This window comes from Eucalyptus grandis, chromosome 11 (genome assembly GCF_016545825.1).
Source record: "Eucalyptus grandis isolate ANBG69807.140 chromosome 11, ASM1654582v1, whole genome shotgun sequence".
Taxonomy (NCBI): Eukaryota; Viridiplantae; Streptophyta; class Magnoliopsida; order Myrtales; family Myrtaceae; genus Eucalyptus; species Eucalyptus grandis.
Genome location: NC_052622.1, coordinates 3,433,221 through 3,450,766, shown reverse-complemented (window position 1 = coordinate 3,450,766; position 17,546 = coordinate 3,433,221). Strand labels below are relative to the sequence as shown.

At 40.4% G+C, this 17,546-nt stretch overlaps 2 protein-coding genes across 9 annotated transcripts; one reads left to right on the top strand and one right to left on the bottom strand.

Moving 5' to 3' along the window:
- Positions 1 to 37: 37 nt before the first annotated feature.
- Positions 38 to 8,539, bottom strand: LOC104424477 (dihydrofolate synthetase). Of its 5 annotated transcripts, none has more exons than XM_010036914.3 (11): positions 8,345 to 8,529; positions 5,276 to 5,559; positions 4,794 to 4,891; positions 4,541 to 4,691; positions 3,958 to 4,020; positions 3,651 to 3,812; positions 2,904 to 3,095; positions 2,711 to 2,810; positions 1,266 to 1,397; positions 790 to 921; positions 38 to 550 (listed from the first exon to the last, which is right to left on the bottom strand). In XM_010036914.3, the coding sequence occupies exons 2-11, from the start codon at positions 5,546 to 5,548 to the stop codon at positions 195 to 197; spliced, it is 1,659 nt and encodes a 552-aa protein (XP_010035216.2). In that variant the 5' UTR covers positions 5,549 to 5,559; positions 8,345 to 8,529; the 3' UTR covers positions 38 to 194. The 5 variants fall into 5 exon arrangements, with proteins under 5 accessions (XP_010035216.2, XP_039161441.1, XP_010035217.2 ...); XM_039305507.1 differs by having other exon boundaries at positions 5,276 to 5,439; XM_010036915.3 differs by lacking the exon at positions 8,345 to 8,529 and adding an exon at positions 5,912 to 6,352.
- A 1,630-nt stretch (positions 8,540 to 10,169) lies between these two features.
- Positions 10,170 to 14,379, top strand: LOC104424474. 4 transcript variants are annotated; one of them, XM_010036911.3, is made up of 4 exons: positions 10,170 to 10,299; positions 10,964 to 11,680; positions 12,045 to 13,275; positions 13,929 to 14,379. In XM_010036911.3, the coding sequence occupies exons 2-4, from the start codon at positions 10,987 to 10,989 to the stop codon at positions 14,113 to 14,115; spliced, it is 2,112 nt and encodes a 703-aa protein (XP_010035213.2). In that variant the 5' UTR covers positions 10,170 to 10,299; positions 10,964 to 10,986; the 3' UTR covers positions 14,116 to 14,379. The 4 variants fall into 4 exon arrangements, with proteins under 4 accessions (XP_010035213.2, XP_010035210.2, XP_010035209.2 ...); XM_010036908.3 differs by having other exon boundaries at positions 10,205 to 10,426; XM_010036907.3 differs by having other exon boundaries at positions 10,205 to 10,430.
- The last annotated feature ends 3,167 nt before the right edge of the window (positions 14,380 to 17,546 follow it).

Below are 17,546 nucleotides of genomic sequence, written 5' to 3'. Positions count from 1 at the left end.
AGACAATAAAGAAATGATCAAAATTCGGACAATCCTGGGGAAAATATATGCATCGACCAGTCCTTTGAGTTAGAAAATTAAAAGCATACTCTCAAAGACCATGATGGAATAAAATTAAGCAACTTCCAGTGGCAACATATATCCAATTAGTGATACACAAAAATAACAGATAAAAAGCTCATAAAAAGAACGACTCAACCACGAAGAGAAAGCAACACTGATGTAACCATGTGTAGAGATCCAGTAACTACATGAAGAGCCGGTCCCTTTCTGGCTTTTCTCTTCAGAATTCTATTTGCAGCATGCAGCGCATCCGCCAATGAACTGTCAGCGGCAGTTAATATGACTCTATCTTCCATCCCAATCAAAGAGCACTCCGATCCATCCCCGAATGATTCTTGATATTCAGGCATTTTATCGTGAAGAACTGCAATGCCCATTCTTTCAGATTCTTGAATCCAGCAATCTCGTAACAAAGTCGAGGGAGTTGTACGAGCAATACCCCCAGCAATATTAACCTCTGTCAAGACAACAACTTCTAATCTCGCACCTGGAAAATGGCACAGCTAATCTTTTGGTGTGCTAGAGGGGACTCAAAAGCAAAGGCATATAGAAGAACCACAACCTTCAATGAGAGGTTCCACTAGGCATACAGCACAGACCATAATTGACCAGATTACTGGAACTTTTTAATCTTTTCTAGCATCTAATTATCTCAATTGCTAATTTGCTTCACTTAGATCAGTGATGAGATTGAAAGTGGGCCAAGCAACTTCAACCAGAAATTACCTGAAAGGAACTCTTTTGCAAAGGCTGCATGGTCTTTGTCCCTAGCCATCGCAACAACGAGGGCCAACGGCGCATCAGGAAAGGCCATTTTGATAGTATCGACCAAAGCTCTAGCAGATTCTTTGGTGTGTGCTGAGAACAATACAGAAATCACAACAAGATTCACAAAATTTGTCACTAATCTACTAAGCAAATATGTTCTACGGCAGGAGTACATGCAAAAATGCACAACACCAGATGCCGACTTCCCTCAAAATTATGGATACTAAAACCATGGCAAATTACAGATGCCTGTACCTCTCTCAAGTCTCAATAAAGAAATATCTACAGTGCAAATAAATTAAAATCATAATACTACCAAAATATAAGGAAATACAGACCTCTTTTTTTTTTCAAAAAAATTTTGGCTCGTCAGGAAAGAAAACTAGTCAAGTGCAACGTGTAGGTACAAGATAGGCTTTTGAGCACCACAATACCTCCATCCAGCAGTACTGCCGCTCCAGGTAGTCCCAGTGCCTCAGCCTCCGTAAATGTAAGAAATTGGCTTCTTCCAAGCAAATGGGTACACTCCAATCCTGCTCTTATGGATCGATCAGTTATTGTCCATCCTGCAGTCAGGAGGACAAGACGCGAATTAAAACAAAGAAACAAAAGATACTTTTACATATTCTTAAACTGACAGTCAACATGTTTAATGATCACCAAAATTGATCACCTCTATGCTATGATGAAATAAAGTGTCTAACATCAAGAAAGAACTAATATAAAGCATTGAACAAATTGTCATTTAGTGTCAGATCCAACAAAAATAATCAGAAGTCACAAAGTGATCGCAAGGAGATCGATTGTCTACGAGTGCTCCATCTCATACAAAAACAGGCAGACGGAATATTTCTGGCTTTTGTAAGACTATCAAACTCTCTCAAGACACAATTTCAGCATTTCTAAATAATTATGATACAAAATGAAGATTGCTAGAATAATTAAATATTAAACCCTGCTTTCATCTTAAACTTTTAGAACAGTCAGTCGTGATCACACAAAATCTCACATAGTATCAGAGCCCTGTTTACCAACAAGTATGAACCTAAAAGCCACTTAGATAAGGTTGTTGCAACTCCAACCTAAGCCTGATGTGTGAGGAGAAGATTGTTAGAATGCACTTGTGAATCTCACATCGGATAAGTCGTGTGGTATGGAGCAATTGATATTATCCTAACTGGCCAATAATGTAGGGACTTAAGTTTTTGAGTGAAAGTAGGTCAAATTAGATATATTAATACGCTTGGACTTGGGGAGGCAAATGGGCCTTGGAAATATTCGAATTCAAGACCTCCAACTCTAATATCATTTGTTGGGAATGTGCAGCAGAAGTTCAATACCTTCTCGCGGGGAGATCGCCAAGAGGGATCCCAAGTCCAAGCCCATCAATATATTCAATTGAACCCACATTCACTCAAAAGCTTAAGTCAATGAGTTATGCGCCAGTTAAGATATATTAATTGCTTGATGTCCCAACACGATCTCACACATACATCATAAGCTTTTAGAACAATTGACAATAGTCCCACACAATATCTTACATGGTATTAGAGCCAAAGATCCTGAGTTCAAATCTTTCCCATCCCTATTTACTTCCCAAATTAAATAAGTCAATACAAAGCAAAACAACTAGGCCAAGCGTGAGGCAAGTGTCCGAATAATTACATATTAAAACATACATTCATCTAACAACTTAACCTTTTAGAATAATCGGTCATGGTTTCACAAAATCTCATAAAGATTACTGAAGATGAGCAAGCACATATGCATCAATTCATTAGCATAGAACCCTGCAACAAAATTAAAAAGCAACAACAACCACAATGGCAAAGAAAATCATGGAAAATGAACTCAATGAAACATTGGTAATTATTAGTACCCATGTGACGAAGGCAGAGTGCAGCACATGTGGCCGTCACTGCATTCTGAAGCTGGTGATCCCCGAGCATGGACATCTTTACATCCAACAAATTACTGGACTGCATGATCCAAAAAACATGTGTCCATGAAATCTCCCAATAACTCATAACGTAATGATTAGAGACTATTCAGAGATTCTAATAAGGTCATACCAGCTGCAAGTCCCTCTCAACTTCGAAGACAACATCACAAAACTGACAAGGCCTACTATCAACAAAGCAAATGCTTTTTATAACACTTCTATTCCCAGCACCGGATGCTAAGACCACTGGCGAATTCATTACTGAAGCTTTATCGCGAAGAATGCGCTCAATTTGTGGAACAAATGGTCCCCCCAGCACCAACTGAGATCATGATCACATGTCAGAGTTAACAGCATGGCTAAGCTGATTATAAGAACATCACACAAGATAACATACTTTATGCAAAAATTAATTCTATCTTAAGCAGTCACTTGGCCAGAAAGTGAGTCCAGCGACCCCAATATAGACAAGCAGGTATCAAGAGCATTAGTGACCAATGTCATTCTAGAAGCTCTTATGCTCTATGCAAATCTGACACTTCATCCAGTTTAACAGGATTAAATGGTTAAAAGTTTCAGAAAAGATCCATGCATTAATTTGAAGGAGATTCAGAAAAGTCCAGTTGCCATGGAATACAGTGGTTCTACTTGCACAACCGGCTGCTTTTAATGTGACTGCTCACAGGAGAAATGGAACAATACATCATGAGTCCATGTCCACTTGTTGCTTTTCCAGCAAGATTAGATTTAATGAAGAGTTCCTTTAAAATGTTCAACCAAACTTAAAGAAGAAAGTGTTACAGTTTCTGAAAGACGTTCAAGTAAACAAGGAGGTAGTTACAAACGTGTCACCTATAAATAGCAAGAACAACCTAACTGGACGGCTGTGCTTAATGATCCCAGATTTCGCCATTGCTATGCTTTCCAAAGAACCTCCAAGAGCATCCATATGTTCCTCGCCTATCGTTGTTATGACCGATGCAAGGAGTCCAGAGCTAGAAATTACATTTGTAGCATCTCGAGCACCTCCCAGCCCAGCCTGTTTCCCAAAGAAAAGGACATCACTATCGTATCCATTTTCTAAGTTTTCACTCATGATTGAGGATGACAAGAGAATTCACATGGAAACTGGTGAAAAGAATAGCGTAAAGCCATGGAAAAGAGTCATAATTAGTAAAATCAACCTCAATAACTGCCATATCAACATTCTCTTGGGCAAAGAGTCTGAATGCCACAGCAGTAAGAACCTGAAATATTTTGCTTCATCAGTATGAAAAAGATTAGTCAATAAGAAAAGGGTGCATGTTGCTGAATTTGCAAACACAGTGCACCTATACCAGTGCAATCCCTCGATAGTGAATTTAATAGCCAAGAAAGACTAAAAATCGACAAGCTTTCTGACAAAATGATGCATGCTGCTGATGGAGTTATCTTTGTCAGCATATACTATAAACTGTTTAAAAAAAGGAAGGAAATGTAGTGGATACCTAATCTTATTTGACTGCAAAAACTCACACTTGGAACTCAAATGCATCATCAGTGCAACAAAAAGACAAAAGAGGACAAAAGGAGTAAAACAGGGGCAAAGTAAAAGGAAGACAAGTCAGGGAGAATCAAACAGGCAAATACATTCAGATTTACAGCCCACTAAAGGGGTTTTATTGTTCATCGCTAGTATTTCTATGCAGCAGCTACCAGAAAAACTCATGCACACAAACTCTTAAAATAGTCAATAAAGTGTTTTTTGTGAAAAATAGGCTAGCATACCTCAAAATGACTCAGCCTACCATTTTCAAGTACTATTGACTCATCAAGAATGTCTTTTATCTGGTGGAATAGGCAATTTAGTTTCTCTGCTGGCACAGGCTTGGCCGGATTTCCCACCAAAATACGTTCTCTGATTGACAGAATATGTGGGCTGCAACAAAAACATATTGCAAGTCACTAGGAAGGAGACAATGAGAAAGCAACCAAAGAAAAGGAAATGTGAAAAAAGTCAATAGATGTGATAACACAACACCTAGTATAACAACCAACAGCATATCCTTCTGCATTTAAGATGTTCACAAGAAATGCTGCAGTAGATCCTTTCCCCTTCGTCCCAGCAATGTGAAGAGCCTATGCAGTCATAGTAACATGAAGACATACTCAGATTAGAGAGAAACAGAGAAGCAATAAAGCAGGCAAGATAACCAGATACCTCTACAAGGATGTCTCAGAAATGAAAACTGAAATTACTTCATTGATCCAATGATCAGACGAATAAATAAGGAGTCCAATAAATGTACTTTTCACATGCAAATGACCGAAACACATTCAGTCGTGATAGTTAACAAATAAATGAATTATAAAGTAGCAAAGATTATGTTGCATTAACCAGCTGTAAAGGGGTGAATCTAAGTTCTTGAACTTCTCATGGGTCAAAATACATTCACTTTTATAAACAAAGGATGCGGCTCAATTAGAAGAACAATGAAAAAGAATTTGGAGCAAAGAACAAACCTTGAACCTCGAATCAGGATTTCCCAGACGACCCATCAACCTTCTCATCCGACCAAGATCAAACCCATCATCCGAATCCGTGCCTGCACCTTTTGGCACTCCTGATTTTTCATAGTTCTTGAGCGAATCTATGTATTCAACAAATTCCCTCATTTCCACATCCCCTGCAGATGAAGAAGGCCCTTGTGTAAATGGTAAAAACCACTGCTTGTTATAGAATGATTTTCTAAGAGAAAAGGCAGCGCTCGAGCTGATGAGCCTCAAAAACCGCATTTCTTTCGTTCCTGTATCCCACCAGAGAAAAGAGAGATTAGGAACTAGACGCTGCAAATTCTCTACTGCACCACTAGTTCAAAATTATCAGTCATCCAATCACCAGAGAAAACACACATCAGTCATCTCAAAACCAAATGCACTTATTCCACATAGAGAGAGAGAGAGAGAGAGAGAGAGAGGGGGGGACAAGGTCAAACATAAGTCACAGATTGCTATCACATCCAAGTTTCTCAAATCCCTGGTAGGTGAGACAACAGACTTTTAAGAAAGACTGTAAAATTGGAATTTCATAATATCTTAGATCCAAATAAAAGTTTTTTAGTCATCCTGGAGTCTAAACAAGAGAAATCCCTTCAGCACCTTCCACGAGTAAATTGGTTCTTCATGAATCCTTTGTCTTAACAGCCACATCAAACAAGTCCATCTCAATCTTGCTTAAACTTCTATCTCCAGAGCTTACTCTGCCCATCCAATGTTGGTAACTTCACATTGTCTCACCCATCTCAAGCTTTCATTAGCCTTTTATCGAAGCACCAATTCCTCATGGGCATTTCATGCTTCATCTTGTGAATATGTCGGAGGGTTTGGGAACTAGATTTCTCATTTTGTGAACATGTCAGAGAGTTGAAACACAGTTACTGTGTAGTTCAACTCCTTCACTCTTTATTATTTCCTCTTGGTAACAGAATCATTCGAAGACTGGACATCTTCTTGTTGCTATGCTATGCTTAAAGTGGCACACCAAAACCATGTGAGGGTTAAATCACTCTTTGAAGTGCAAATGGTAGAACAGATACCGGAAAAGGGTTGCAACCTTCAGCAGTCCAACTGTTTATTCAACTTGTCCAGAGTACTATATATCCTATCCATGTGTGGGTGTGTTTTCTCTCCAGCTATGAATTCATAAACACCCCCATTAAGTTGAATTGAGCTGCAACCAGGTGCCTTGTAAACTCCTCTGCTTGTCATCAACTTTCTTACTCTTCGAACTTCATCCTGCTTCGCAGCCACAGCATATAAATTAGAAAGTAGAACATATGCTCCACTGTGACATTCCAGCTGCACAAGTCTCTCAGCTGCAAACTCAGCCATCTGTGAGTTTCCTTGCTTACAGCAAGCTTGAAGTAAAGCTCTCCAAGCAATGGCTTCTTCAAACGGGCCACTCCCTGGAAATTTTAAGAGTATTTCCTTTGCTTCTTCCAAGAACCCTGCTTGGCAGAGGAGGTCAACTAAGCAACCATAGTGTTCACTCTTAGGCTCAATGTTGTACTCTGTCAACATTTTATACAACAGCCTCAGACCTTCACGTGGCAAACCTGAATGGTTGCATGCAGTGAAGATGGAAATGAATGTGATGTCATCTGGTTGAATGCTGCCATTCTCCATCTCTGTAAACAACTTGAGAGCACTCTCTCCATCACCATTGAATGCATATCCGGAAATCATAGCATTCCAGCAAATATGATCTTTTTCCGGCATTTCATCAAACAGTTTCTTGGCTATGTCTATATACCCACATTTGGCATACATATCTATGAGACCAGTACACAGTCGGGAACTCAATGTTAACCGCCACCGGTTGACATACCTATGAATCCAAATACCAATATCAAGAGCCCCCAAGTGAGCACAAGCAGAGAGTGTGCTAACCAGCACTGACTCATCAGGCTCAACACCATTCAACTGCATCAAGCGAAACATGTACAGTCCTTCTTTGACACAACCATTCTGTACGTATCCAGAAATCATGGCACCCCATATCCCTTTATCCTTCTCAGTAACCTCATCAAACAACACCCTTGCACTATCAACATCTCCCAACTTTGCATATGCAGAAATCATTATTGTCCATGAGATAACGCATCGCCTAGGAATTTCATCAAATGCCTTTCTTGCTGCTCTCATACTTTTGTGCTCACAGTACATAGAGATCAAGCTGTTGCCCACAAAAATATCCGACAGAAGTCCCACTTTTATCCCATGCCCATGAACAGACTCTCCTAGATAATGGTCATGCAGCTTTGCACAAGCCTTCAATACATAAGGAATCGTGTAATTATCAGGACAAAAACCCCTCATCAACAACCTATTGTACAAGCTCACGGTACTGAAAAATTCGTTATTGAGCAAGAAAGCTTTGATAATGGTGTTGTAGATACAGATGGTGGGCATTTGAATCCGTCGGAAAAGTTCCCATGCATAATGAACGCTTCCATGACGTGGGTCCACACAAAAAGCTAAGAGCCTGCTTAGTGCAAAGCTGTTACTCCCAAGCCCACATGTGATCACTTGTCCGTGAGCTTCTCTCAAGTGTCTCATGGTCTTGCATTTCTCCAAAAGCAGGAGGCATCTCCTCCCGCTAGCGCTAGACATGAGCTGTCACAACTAGTTTCCTGTGAGATATAGCATTAACACGAGCATTGGCAAAGGATATCAATCACGATTTGTCTCGGGCAAGTAAAACCAGAATTCAGTCTCAACCATTGCAACCCAATATCCACCTAGGCGCCTCATTTATCCAGAATGGGAAACATGCTCTGCCAAAAGTACCGGTAAGTAAACAACCCGTAAATTCTTCGGAAACATTTCATCGAACACCTAGCATGAGCTGCCGCGTTGAGGGAAAGAAGGATGCAATCATAACAGAGGAACGGCGGAATCATTGCAATGAACCGCAAGATCGGAAATTTACGTTTCGGGTATCCATATTTTCGTGAAATCTACAGAAAAACAGACGACTTCCTTTCGCAAATGACTAGAAAAAGAAAGGGAGGAAATCGAATTTCTGCATACCTCGAATGAGTCAGAGATTGAAGGGACTATCACTTCTGTTTCAATGAAAAAGCAGAGTTCTTGCGAGGCATTACGCGGATTTCTGTGGGTAAACTGCAAGTTCGAGTGGAATTCAGCGTCGGTCGTCGAGATAATAAAGCACTCGGATTGAATAGAAAAGGATAAGAAAAATAGGTGAATTTGTCATATCCAAGGTGATTTGGTTTAATTTAGACTAGAATTATATGAAAAATAAAATATTAATTTAATTAATTTAGAAAAAAATATATATAAAAATAAAAAAAACTAAAAAGAAATCCCTTCCATGACATCATCGCCTACGCAGGTTGCCATTTTTCATGATAGGTAGCCTTATGGCTGTTTTTTTTTTTTTTTTTTTTTTCTTTTTCATCGAAACTCAATGGTGGGTTTTGGTTAGTCATGGTGGTGACACTACGTGCGACATGTTTTGAGTCATGAGTCGATTAAACTCATTAGAAACTGCGAGGTGATCGAAGTAAGGTGACGGCTACTATCGCCTCAGTCCACCAACCGCCTCGCTTCTCATGCAAGGCTGAAATTCTCAAATGATCACTATGTGCCGGCAGCACTATTGTGTGATAGCATATATATCGTTTCAGTTATTTTCTATCTTCTTTTAATTTTTCATCTTTTTTCATTTTTTTTTTCCAGATTTGAATGTGATAAGTTTTATTCCACGTCTAAGTTGGGACAAGTATTTCATTTTATAGAGACCTATTTGGGTTTATCCCATCCAAAGTGTGCTGCTAAATGCCGAATAGGATAACTTTTATCCTATCCTCCTATGCAAACTAGCTCTCACTTGGCCAACAGTGTTATAGATTGATTTGAAAAAATTATTAATTTGCATGTTAAAATTCAACGCATTATTACTTCTTCTTTTTAGGTCTAATAAAAAGCCTCTTCAGGTCCCAAGGCCAGGCTGAAGCCTTGGTGGTGCACCTGGTGGTCCTCCCTTTGTATTTTTTCTTCCCGAGGGAGGGAGGAATACCCAGTGTTTCACCCTAGAAAACCCACACCAGGTTTTCCCGGAAGGGATTTTCTAGTTCCATCACATGGGCTTGATGGGAACCTTTTATAGACCTGATCAGTCTTTACTTCTTCTTTTTAGGTCTGATAAAAAGATGTATGCTTGACAAGTAATATCGGACATTTTGACCCAGCTCAAAGCAAACAAAATAAGACTATTATATCTAGTTATAAAATAAGATCTAATTGTTCAACAAACATCTTGAGATACTTATTTGTCAAAAAATACCTTAATTTATAAAGGGATAATGACATATATAGTTTCTAAACTTTTACTCAATGTGTAACTTGGTTTCTGAATTTTTAATTTATTTAATATGACATTTGCACTTTAACAAAACATGTAGTGTGATCCCTTAATTTTTAGTCCATGTTCAATTTACTCCCTAAATTATATGAAAATGTTCAATATAATCTTTAGAATAAAGAACTGGTTTGAACATATATCAAAAATTTATTAACTAAATTAAACTAATTAAAAATTCAAAGATTATATTACACATAGTGTTAAAGTTCAAGGACTAAATTGCACACTAAACTAAAGTTCAAGGACTATTTATGTCAATTTTTCATTTATAAATAGTGAATTAGCCTTCGCCCTGTAATTAAGATATGCTGATTTCAGTTTTTACGGCAACATAACGTATCACGATATTGTCTTATTAAATAACTGTGCAAAGTGCAAAATTTAAAAAATGGGAAATTTTCATATTGTGAAGAGCACGTGCCGAACGTGCGACGACCACGTGTCCGGACACCGATTCCGGTGACGTCAATCGTCTCGCAGAAGCCAGCCGGTGCTCTCTGGTTCTCCGACTTCCATCTTCCATGTCACACTCCGCACTCTCTCTCTCTCTCTCTCTCTCTCTCTCCAGACTCGGTCACCTGCGACGAGCACGAAGACAGTAAGCCCTAGTAGAACGAGGCTGAAGGCTTCATTTTTTCCCACAATTGTCTCGTCAAAAAGAGCCTGCTGTTCTTTCGCCGTGCGAAGCGGTCGAGAGAATTGGAAGAAAGATTGTATTTTCGATTGTGGGTATTTTCCTCTTCCTCGTGCTGTGCGTTGGGTTGTTCTGTTTATGGTCTCTTAGGTTGTTGTCGGGTCGTATCACGCGAAAGCTAGTGGCTAGAGTGAACCTGCATGCTGTTAGTATGTGACTGAAGGCTTCATTTTTTCCCACAACGAAGCCGATCGATGCCAGCCCTCCCGTTTGGGATGCGCCTTCTCTTTAAGCTTGTCTCATCCGAAAGAGTCTACTGCTCTTTCGCCGTGTGAAGCGGTTGAGAGAATTGAAAGAAAGATCGTATTTTCAATTGTGGGTATTTTCCTCTTCTTCGTATTGTGCATTGGTTTGTTCTGTTTATGGTCTCTTAGGTTGTTGTTGGATCGTATTACGTGAAAGCTAGAGACTAGAGTGAGCCTGTATGCTCTTGGTATGTGACCGAGTTATTTAGTGTTAACAGGTATGTAGGATTTTTTTTTTGTTTTATTTATTTATTTATTTCAGAATTGCCCCTTCCTAATAGGAAGCTTCGGATGTTAATCTTGGTGTGTTTGATTTGTTGAAGTTGAGGAGACACCGTGATTCCATATGGATTTGAACTCGGATGAAGTGAAATGCGTGGATGACAACAGAGGCTTGGTTTTTGTCGAAAAAGAGTTGGAAGCATGTACGCTTAGTGCAGTTGCGGATATGGGTGAGAGTGTTGAAGAGAGAATTGCGAGGTTGGAATTGGAGAACCAGAAATGGAAGAGTGATTATGAAGCGCTCAAGGAAAAATTCAAGGCATTAGAATCTGAAAAGCAGGCTGTTGAGCGTGAAGTTGGGGTTTTGAAGCAAAACAACAGTGAGATCAAGGAACAAATTTCAGGTTTCGAATGCAATAAAGGTTGTAAAAGCGATAAAACTAACGATGCAGGGGTGAAGAAGTTTGTTGACTTGGTAGAGGAGCATGAAGAAGAAGATAAGTTTGTCCAGCTTATGATTGAGAACAGGATTCTTGAATGTGAGAAGAACAAGGCTGAAAGAGATCTAAAGGTTTTGAGACAAAGCCTCCAGGAACTGGAGTCACGGGTTTTACAGATGGAGGCTAACTCTAAGTCAGTGGCACAAGCTGGGCATCGCCTTTTCAGTGGAAGCAAAATGGGAGTTGAACTTCCTAATGATCTTGCACATGGTGTGAGCAGAAGAAAGGAAATGGACAATCCCAAGGAGTCATGTGGTGGACATGGGGATGCACAGATGGTGGATTTGGTTGATGGAGGCTCTGGTAGCAAACTATGTGGTAAAGAAACTGCAAATTTCAAAGTTTCACATACTTTGATCTTTCAACATCGTTCTGTTTGCTTTTAAATTAGATAGTTTTCTAGCATTTATGATTGATGGGCATGATAACATCAATCATCTTATTATTATGTATCTCATGCATACAATAGAATGTAAAACCTTTTTTAAAACTTTATTATTTAGTTAGTTCATCTTGATTATCTAATTGGCGAGTGTTACACAGCCAAAGAAAAAGGGACTATGAGGAGATCATTCGCAGTGATCAGCATTTTTGACATGTAGTCAAATCTGTACATACTTCCCTTTTTGGTGAAATTACCAGCTATGGCCACCTACAATATGCTTTGGTTTTTCTTGGGCAGGTACTCCTCTAAACTTTACAATGCAAAGTAACTTGTGTGATGCTAAAGGTGAAAAAGAAGTTGCATGCCTACAGTATGGCAGGAGAGCTAGGAAAAAGTTACTATTCAAAGAGGAGGAAAGCCCCAGCAGAAAAATGGCCCCATCTGCTGCTGGAGTTGCCAAACCCCACACTGCTGCTGGAGTTGCTGAACCCCACACTGTTGGCATTATTGACATCCATGATAGTGATGAAGAAGAAGATAAAACTAACAACGAAACGTATGGTGTTAACAATCAGGAAAATTCAAAGGGTTTGGATTTAGATTACCGCTCATATAAGGGGATTCTAGAGGGTGGGAAAGCAATGACTATTGAGAACAGTGCAAGGACCTGTCACGAAGAGGACTACCATGACAGTATAGCTGGTGATGAAGATAACTCCACTGTACTGACTCCAAAAAGGAAACGGGCTTCTAATGTTATTGAGACTGATAGTGAGAGTGGTGACGATGACTGTGTTCCAATAGGTAGCCTAAAGAGGATGCATCTTCAGGAATTATATAAAGCTGGTGACACCACTTCTGAAATGAATCGGTGCCAAACAGCTAATGCTTCTCCAGACAAACAGGTCAAACATGCCCAGACCAGGCAGCACCTAATGACATTGAGGGAACATGTCACCACTTCAGAAATGAATCGGTGCCAAACAGCTAATGCTTCTCCAGACAACCATGTCAAACATGCCCAAACCCCCATGAGGCGGCATCTAATGACATTGAGGGAACGTGAGGCTAAAGCCAAGGCAAAACGAAAACCATCCAGTAGAGCTCAGCATCATCCTGCAGGCCCTACCACCGGAGATGCTGAGGGTGAGGATTCTGAAGATTTTGGATTAGACAGTGATAACGACAGCTTGAGCAGCTTTATAGTTGATGATTCTGATGTTTCTCGGGTCAATGATGCTTCTGATGGGGATGATGCTTCTGATGTGGATGATGCTTCTGGCCAGTCAGAAGATACATCTGATGGTGAAACAGGCTTTGGCGAGATTTTATCGAGAATTAAAAGAAGCAAAGATCATAAGTCTGAGTGGAAATTTGAGGCAGACATGCTTGCAGCATTTGGTAAGGAACCTGAATTATGCATGAAAGCTGTATGTGCTCTCTATCGACAGCAGACTGCTGATGAGAGAATTAGTAAGGAAGCATTTTACAGCAATCAACGTGGGTTTAGCAAGTTTGATGCACCCAGGTAGATTGTATTTCCACATTCATACTGATAGACTCTTTCCTTTGTCAACTTGTTTAGTAGTGATGCATATGTTGGATGCTTGGGTTATTATTTGCTTGTCGAAGCTGCCCGCAAGTTGCATGTGTATTATGTTTTCTTGTGAGACTGCTTTGATGTTATCTTATACATAAGCATCTTATGTTTACCTTGTTTTTCTTTAAACGAATGAGGTGGCATTACACTGTGCTAGAAGCTTATATGCTACAATCGATCTATGGATTACTACAAGTTTCAGGACTTATGTTTATTGCTTGATAAATTTGTTGCCTGATGGTTCTATTTGTTTGCTCTTCCTTTGCAACAAGATGTGTGCTGTTTTCGTTATATATATATATGTGTGTGTGTGTGTGTGTGTGTGTGTGTGTGTTACCCGATGGTTGGTTGTGTTTGTTTCTTGTACGTTTATTTTGTTAGATAATGTACCTTTTGCATGACCAGTTGCATGTCCTGTCCGAACTTCCTTGTGAATAATTAATAATGCAGCATTTTGACTTGGCGATAATATTGTTTAATATGTTCCTTTAGGGGTTTTGTGGAATTGAATTCAAATCTTATGTATCCAGTGTATGAATTCCAGCTGCCCTCTTGTTAATATATCGTGGTGTTCTGCTTAGGGGCTGCGCTCTGGGTGAGTTTCTTACCGAAGGAGATACATCTGGTGGCCTAAGAAAGTCAGTTGAGGAGTTGCAGGAGCATGACCCTGAAGCATTAGATCTCTGCCGAAAATTGGCTGATCACTACTCTAAACAGCTGTTTCAGATCTACAAGAACAATGAGGACCCTTTTTTCTTTCCTTCTTGAAGCCTGTTTGAATGCTAATGATGAAGTTAGAGGACATCTTGCCGTCTGGACAAAGATTTTTGTAACTATTTGTGCTTTGAGTTGAACCACAGTGCGAGTCTTGTGGAAATTAGATGGATATGTATAGGTTAGATATTTGCTTTAAAAAGCATAGGGGCTTGTATATGTGCCGTGTCATGTATAGCGGAAGTTGACGGCGTGGTTGTATCAATGTCGTATGTATGCAGTTTGCTGATTAACGAAGGCAGTAGCTTTTCTCGTCCAGTGATTTATTGCTGTTATTCCTTCTCTGATTCTGCTTCTGGTTAAACATTATCGATTTTGCGGAGTTTCTACGATAAAGAGAAGGACAAGTCCCACTGTACTCTCAACTAATGCTAGGTATGATCTTGCCAGGTTAAGTTTGAATATTTTCCTCCTCGTTTGCACCAGTGGTGACTGCCTTTTCTAGCCCTCCCTGTACTGTAATCTGTAATTTTTCAAATTATTACTTTGGAGTAATCATTTATTACATCCTAGAGCAGTGGACCAGGCGGCATAAGAAATTAATAAATGAAAGGAAAGACAAAGGTGGTTGGTGACCACACACAACAACTCCAAATACTTTTGCACGTTTTGACGTTGGCACGGAAAGAATGGCATCCGGCATCCGACGACTGGCAATTGCTTTCTGTTTGGCACTTCTCTCACCATACAAACGCTAGGGTTGAGTTTCACAGCAATTCAATACAAAAACACATAAAATAAATGAGGCCTTTCTATTTTTGTGAGTGAAGTTAAGAGGTTTAGGTGGAGTGAAAACTTCTCTATTTCCTAGTAATAAAAATATATGAAGTCCTGGGCCTTCACGTGCAACTGTACAAACGTTCTGCAGAAAATTTTTGCATATTAAAAGGGTTGTGAGGCAAACAGTTTCTCAAGCTCTCACTCAGAGAGAGAGAGAGAGAGAGAGAGAGGGATGGACTCATCAAGTGGTGCATACAAAGTAGGAACAATGCGGTCTCGGGAAGAGAGAGGGAGGAACGCCAACGGTGAAGATCGTGGCTTTCAAATGCCGCTGCATTACCCGAGTTACACCAAGTCGGACTACGAGAACATGCCTGAATGGCAGCTCGATCGCCTCCTCTCCGAGTACGGCCTCCCAAGCTCAGCTGTGGCGGCCGGAGACATTGAGCGGAAGAGGAAGTTCGCCATCGGAACTTTCCTCTGGCCTCCTCAGCACTAGGAAGCTAGCTCAGCTGGTACAATCTGCTGTTTCATGTTCGTGTTTCCATGGCGCCGTACTTTCATTTATAAGCTAGGACCATGCGGTACATGTATGAGCTGTTTTTGGTGGAGGTTGTAGCTCCCCAGGATGCAATAAAGGAAATAACTTTTGAGAGTCAATTGTTTTGCATTGTTCCATGAACTATGACAGTTCTTCTGAAACAGTTCTATGATTCAAGAGTTTAATTAGACGGAGAGGGCAAAATATCGAGATGACCGAGAGAACCAGTTAGCAATCCACTCAGATTTTCTCTGACTTGCATATTCAACGATATAGATTCAGAATTCACTCACCTAAGATGAATCTTAGGACATCAATCAAATATGACATCTCGATGGGCGAATCGAGTTCAATCATACATATTAACTCAGATTTGGAATAGAAGTCCGTCCCTTCTAAGTAAACATGGTGCCTACAATGGCACTCAAATTTACCAATTATTATGTGGTCCAAAAGCAAAAGAGGGATTCACTGGCAATTTTTTCATGAGTTTTAGTTAAATCGAAACAGCCAACGGGACTAATTAATACCAACTGTTCCTATGATAACGCCTAAATGACAGATGCTCTGAAAATGGGTGGTCCGACACCTGATTGATTTTGCAGCCTACATTAATAATGCTCGTCGTTACGGTACACTTACGGGAATACAGCTGTAGGGATAACAAAACAGTACACACACACACACAATAGATGCGTAGGTGTACATATGGCAAATAATTTATACCCCTAATCTAAAACGGGAAAAATATGAAGGGCCCGTAAAGACACAGCTCACAAGAACAGAGCAGCAGCACGCAAAAAAGGGCTGTGTTTTTGCTAGATTCCCAAAAGCGACAACTCACGACCAGCAGCAGTCGTGCATAACGTATCAGCACCTCAACATCGATCGATTCATTGCTGGTTCCTCCTCTCTCTTTTTCTTTATTTCCCCTTTTTAATTTCGTTTTAAAGATCCCCCTAAACGTGCGGGTGGACCAAGCATCTCTGTTTTCCAGAAATGGACACGAATCGAAACCCCCTCCTCCTGCATGATCTCTCGCCCATAAAGGTTCCACGCCATTCGCGAACGGGACGAGATCTCCGTATTTCCTACCAAAAGAAAAAAAAGAGGTCTGTCTCTCTCTATCTCTCCTCTAGCGCTCGTCGAAGGAAACGCTAGAACCATTCCTATATTTCGCGACGGAGTTAGCCAGGGGAAGGTAGAGAGAGGAACACGCGGCAAGAATGGGGGTTTCTAAGGTCAATGTCGGAGCGTTCGCCATCATCGTCATGATGTACGCCATCATGTTGCCCACGGCTCGTGCCCAATATCCGGCTCCGGCTCCGGCGCCCGCCAGCGACGGTCCGTGACTTTCTTTCCCCGCCACCCTTGATTCCCCCCTGCTTTTTCTTTTCAGCTTTCGTCTGTGATTTCGAAAGTAGGTAACTAGCGAAGAATGATGCGTGATGGGTGACAGCGAAATTGGCGATTGACCCGCAAAAGGTGATAAAAATTCGATCTTGATGCTTGCTGGTGTTGGTGGTCGGACGTGCAGGGACGTCGATAGACCAAGGGATAGCGTACGTGCTGATGCTGATAGCCCTCATCCTCACGTATCTCATCCATTGATGTCGCTGACCGATGCCTCCCCCCCCATCAACATCAGCATCAACCATCAACATCATCCACCGTTCGTTCTCAAATGGTCTCTCCAGACGAAAAGGGCGATCCACCGGTTTGGCGTTGCAATCGCAGGACACGAAGCTTCCTTTTTATTTTATTTTAAGGCCAGAGGAGACGAAACCTAAGCATATTGGTATTTTTATTTTCTTTTTCTTAATTTGTGTCTAGCTAGGGTTGATTGAGTGTGTCTGGAGATGGTGTGAAGGGACCGGGTTGAATCTTTTGTGACAGGATAGCGGCCGGGCAGAAAACATATTTTTTCTTTATTTATAACTTGATTCTTTTTTACTTGTTTCATCATGATTTTGGGATTATTTCTCTTCTTTATTTTGGGCAACATTGATATTTTGAAATGGAAATAGATTTCCAATAAAAGAAAGAAAGAGATCTCAATTGCGAACCCTATCATATTATCCTGAATTTAAGATAGAGCAAATGTTCTCTTGATTAGAAAGAAATCTATATGTTTCGTAATGCCTTCTGACACTTCCTTCCGTTG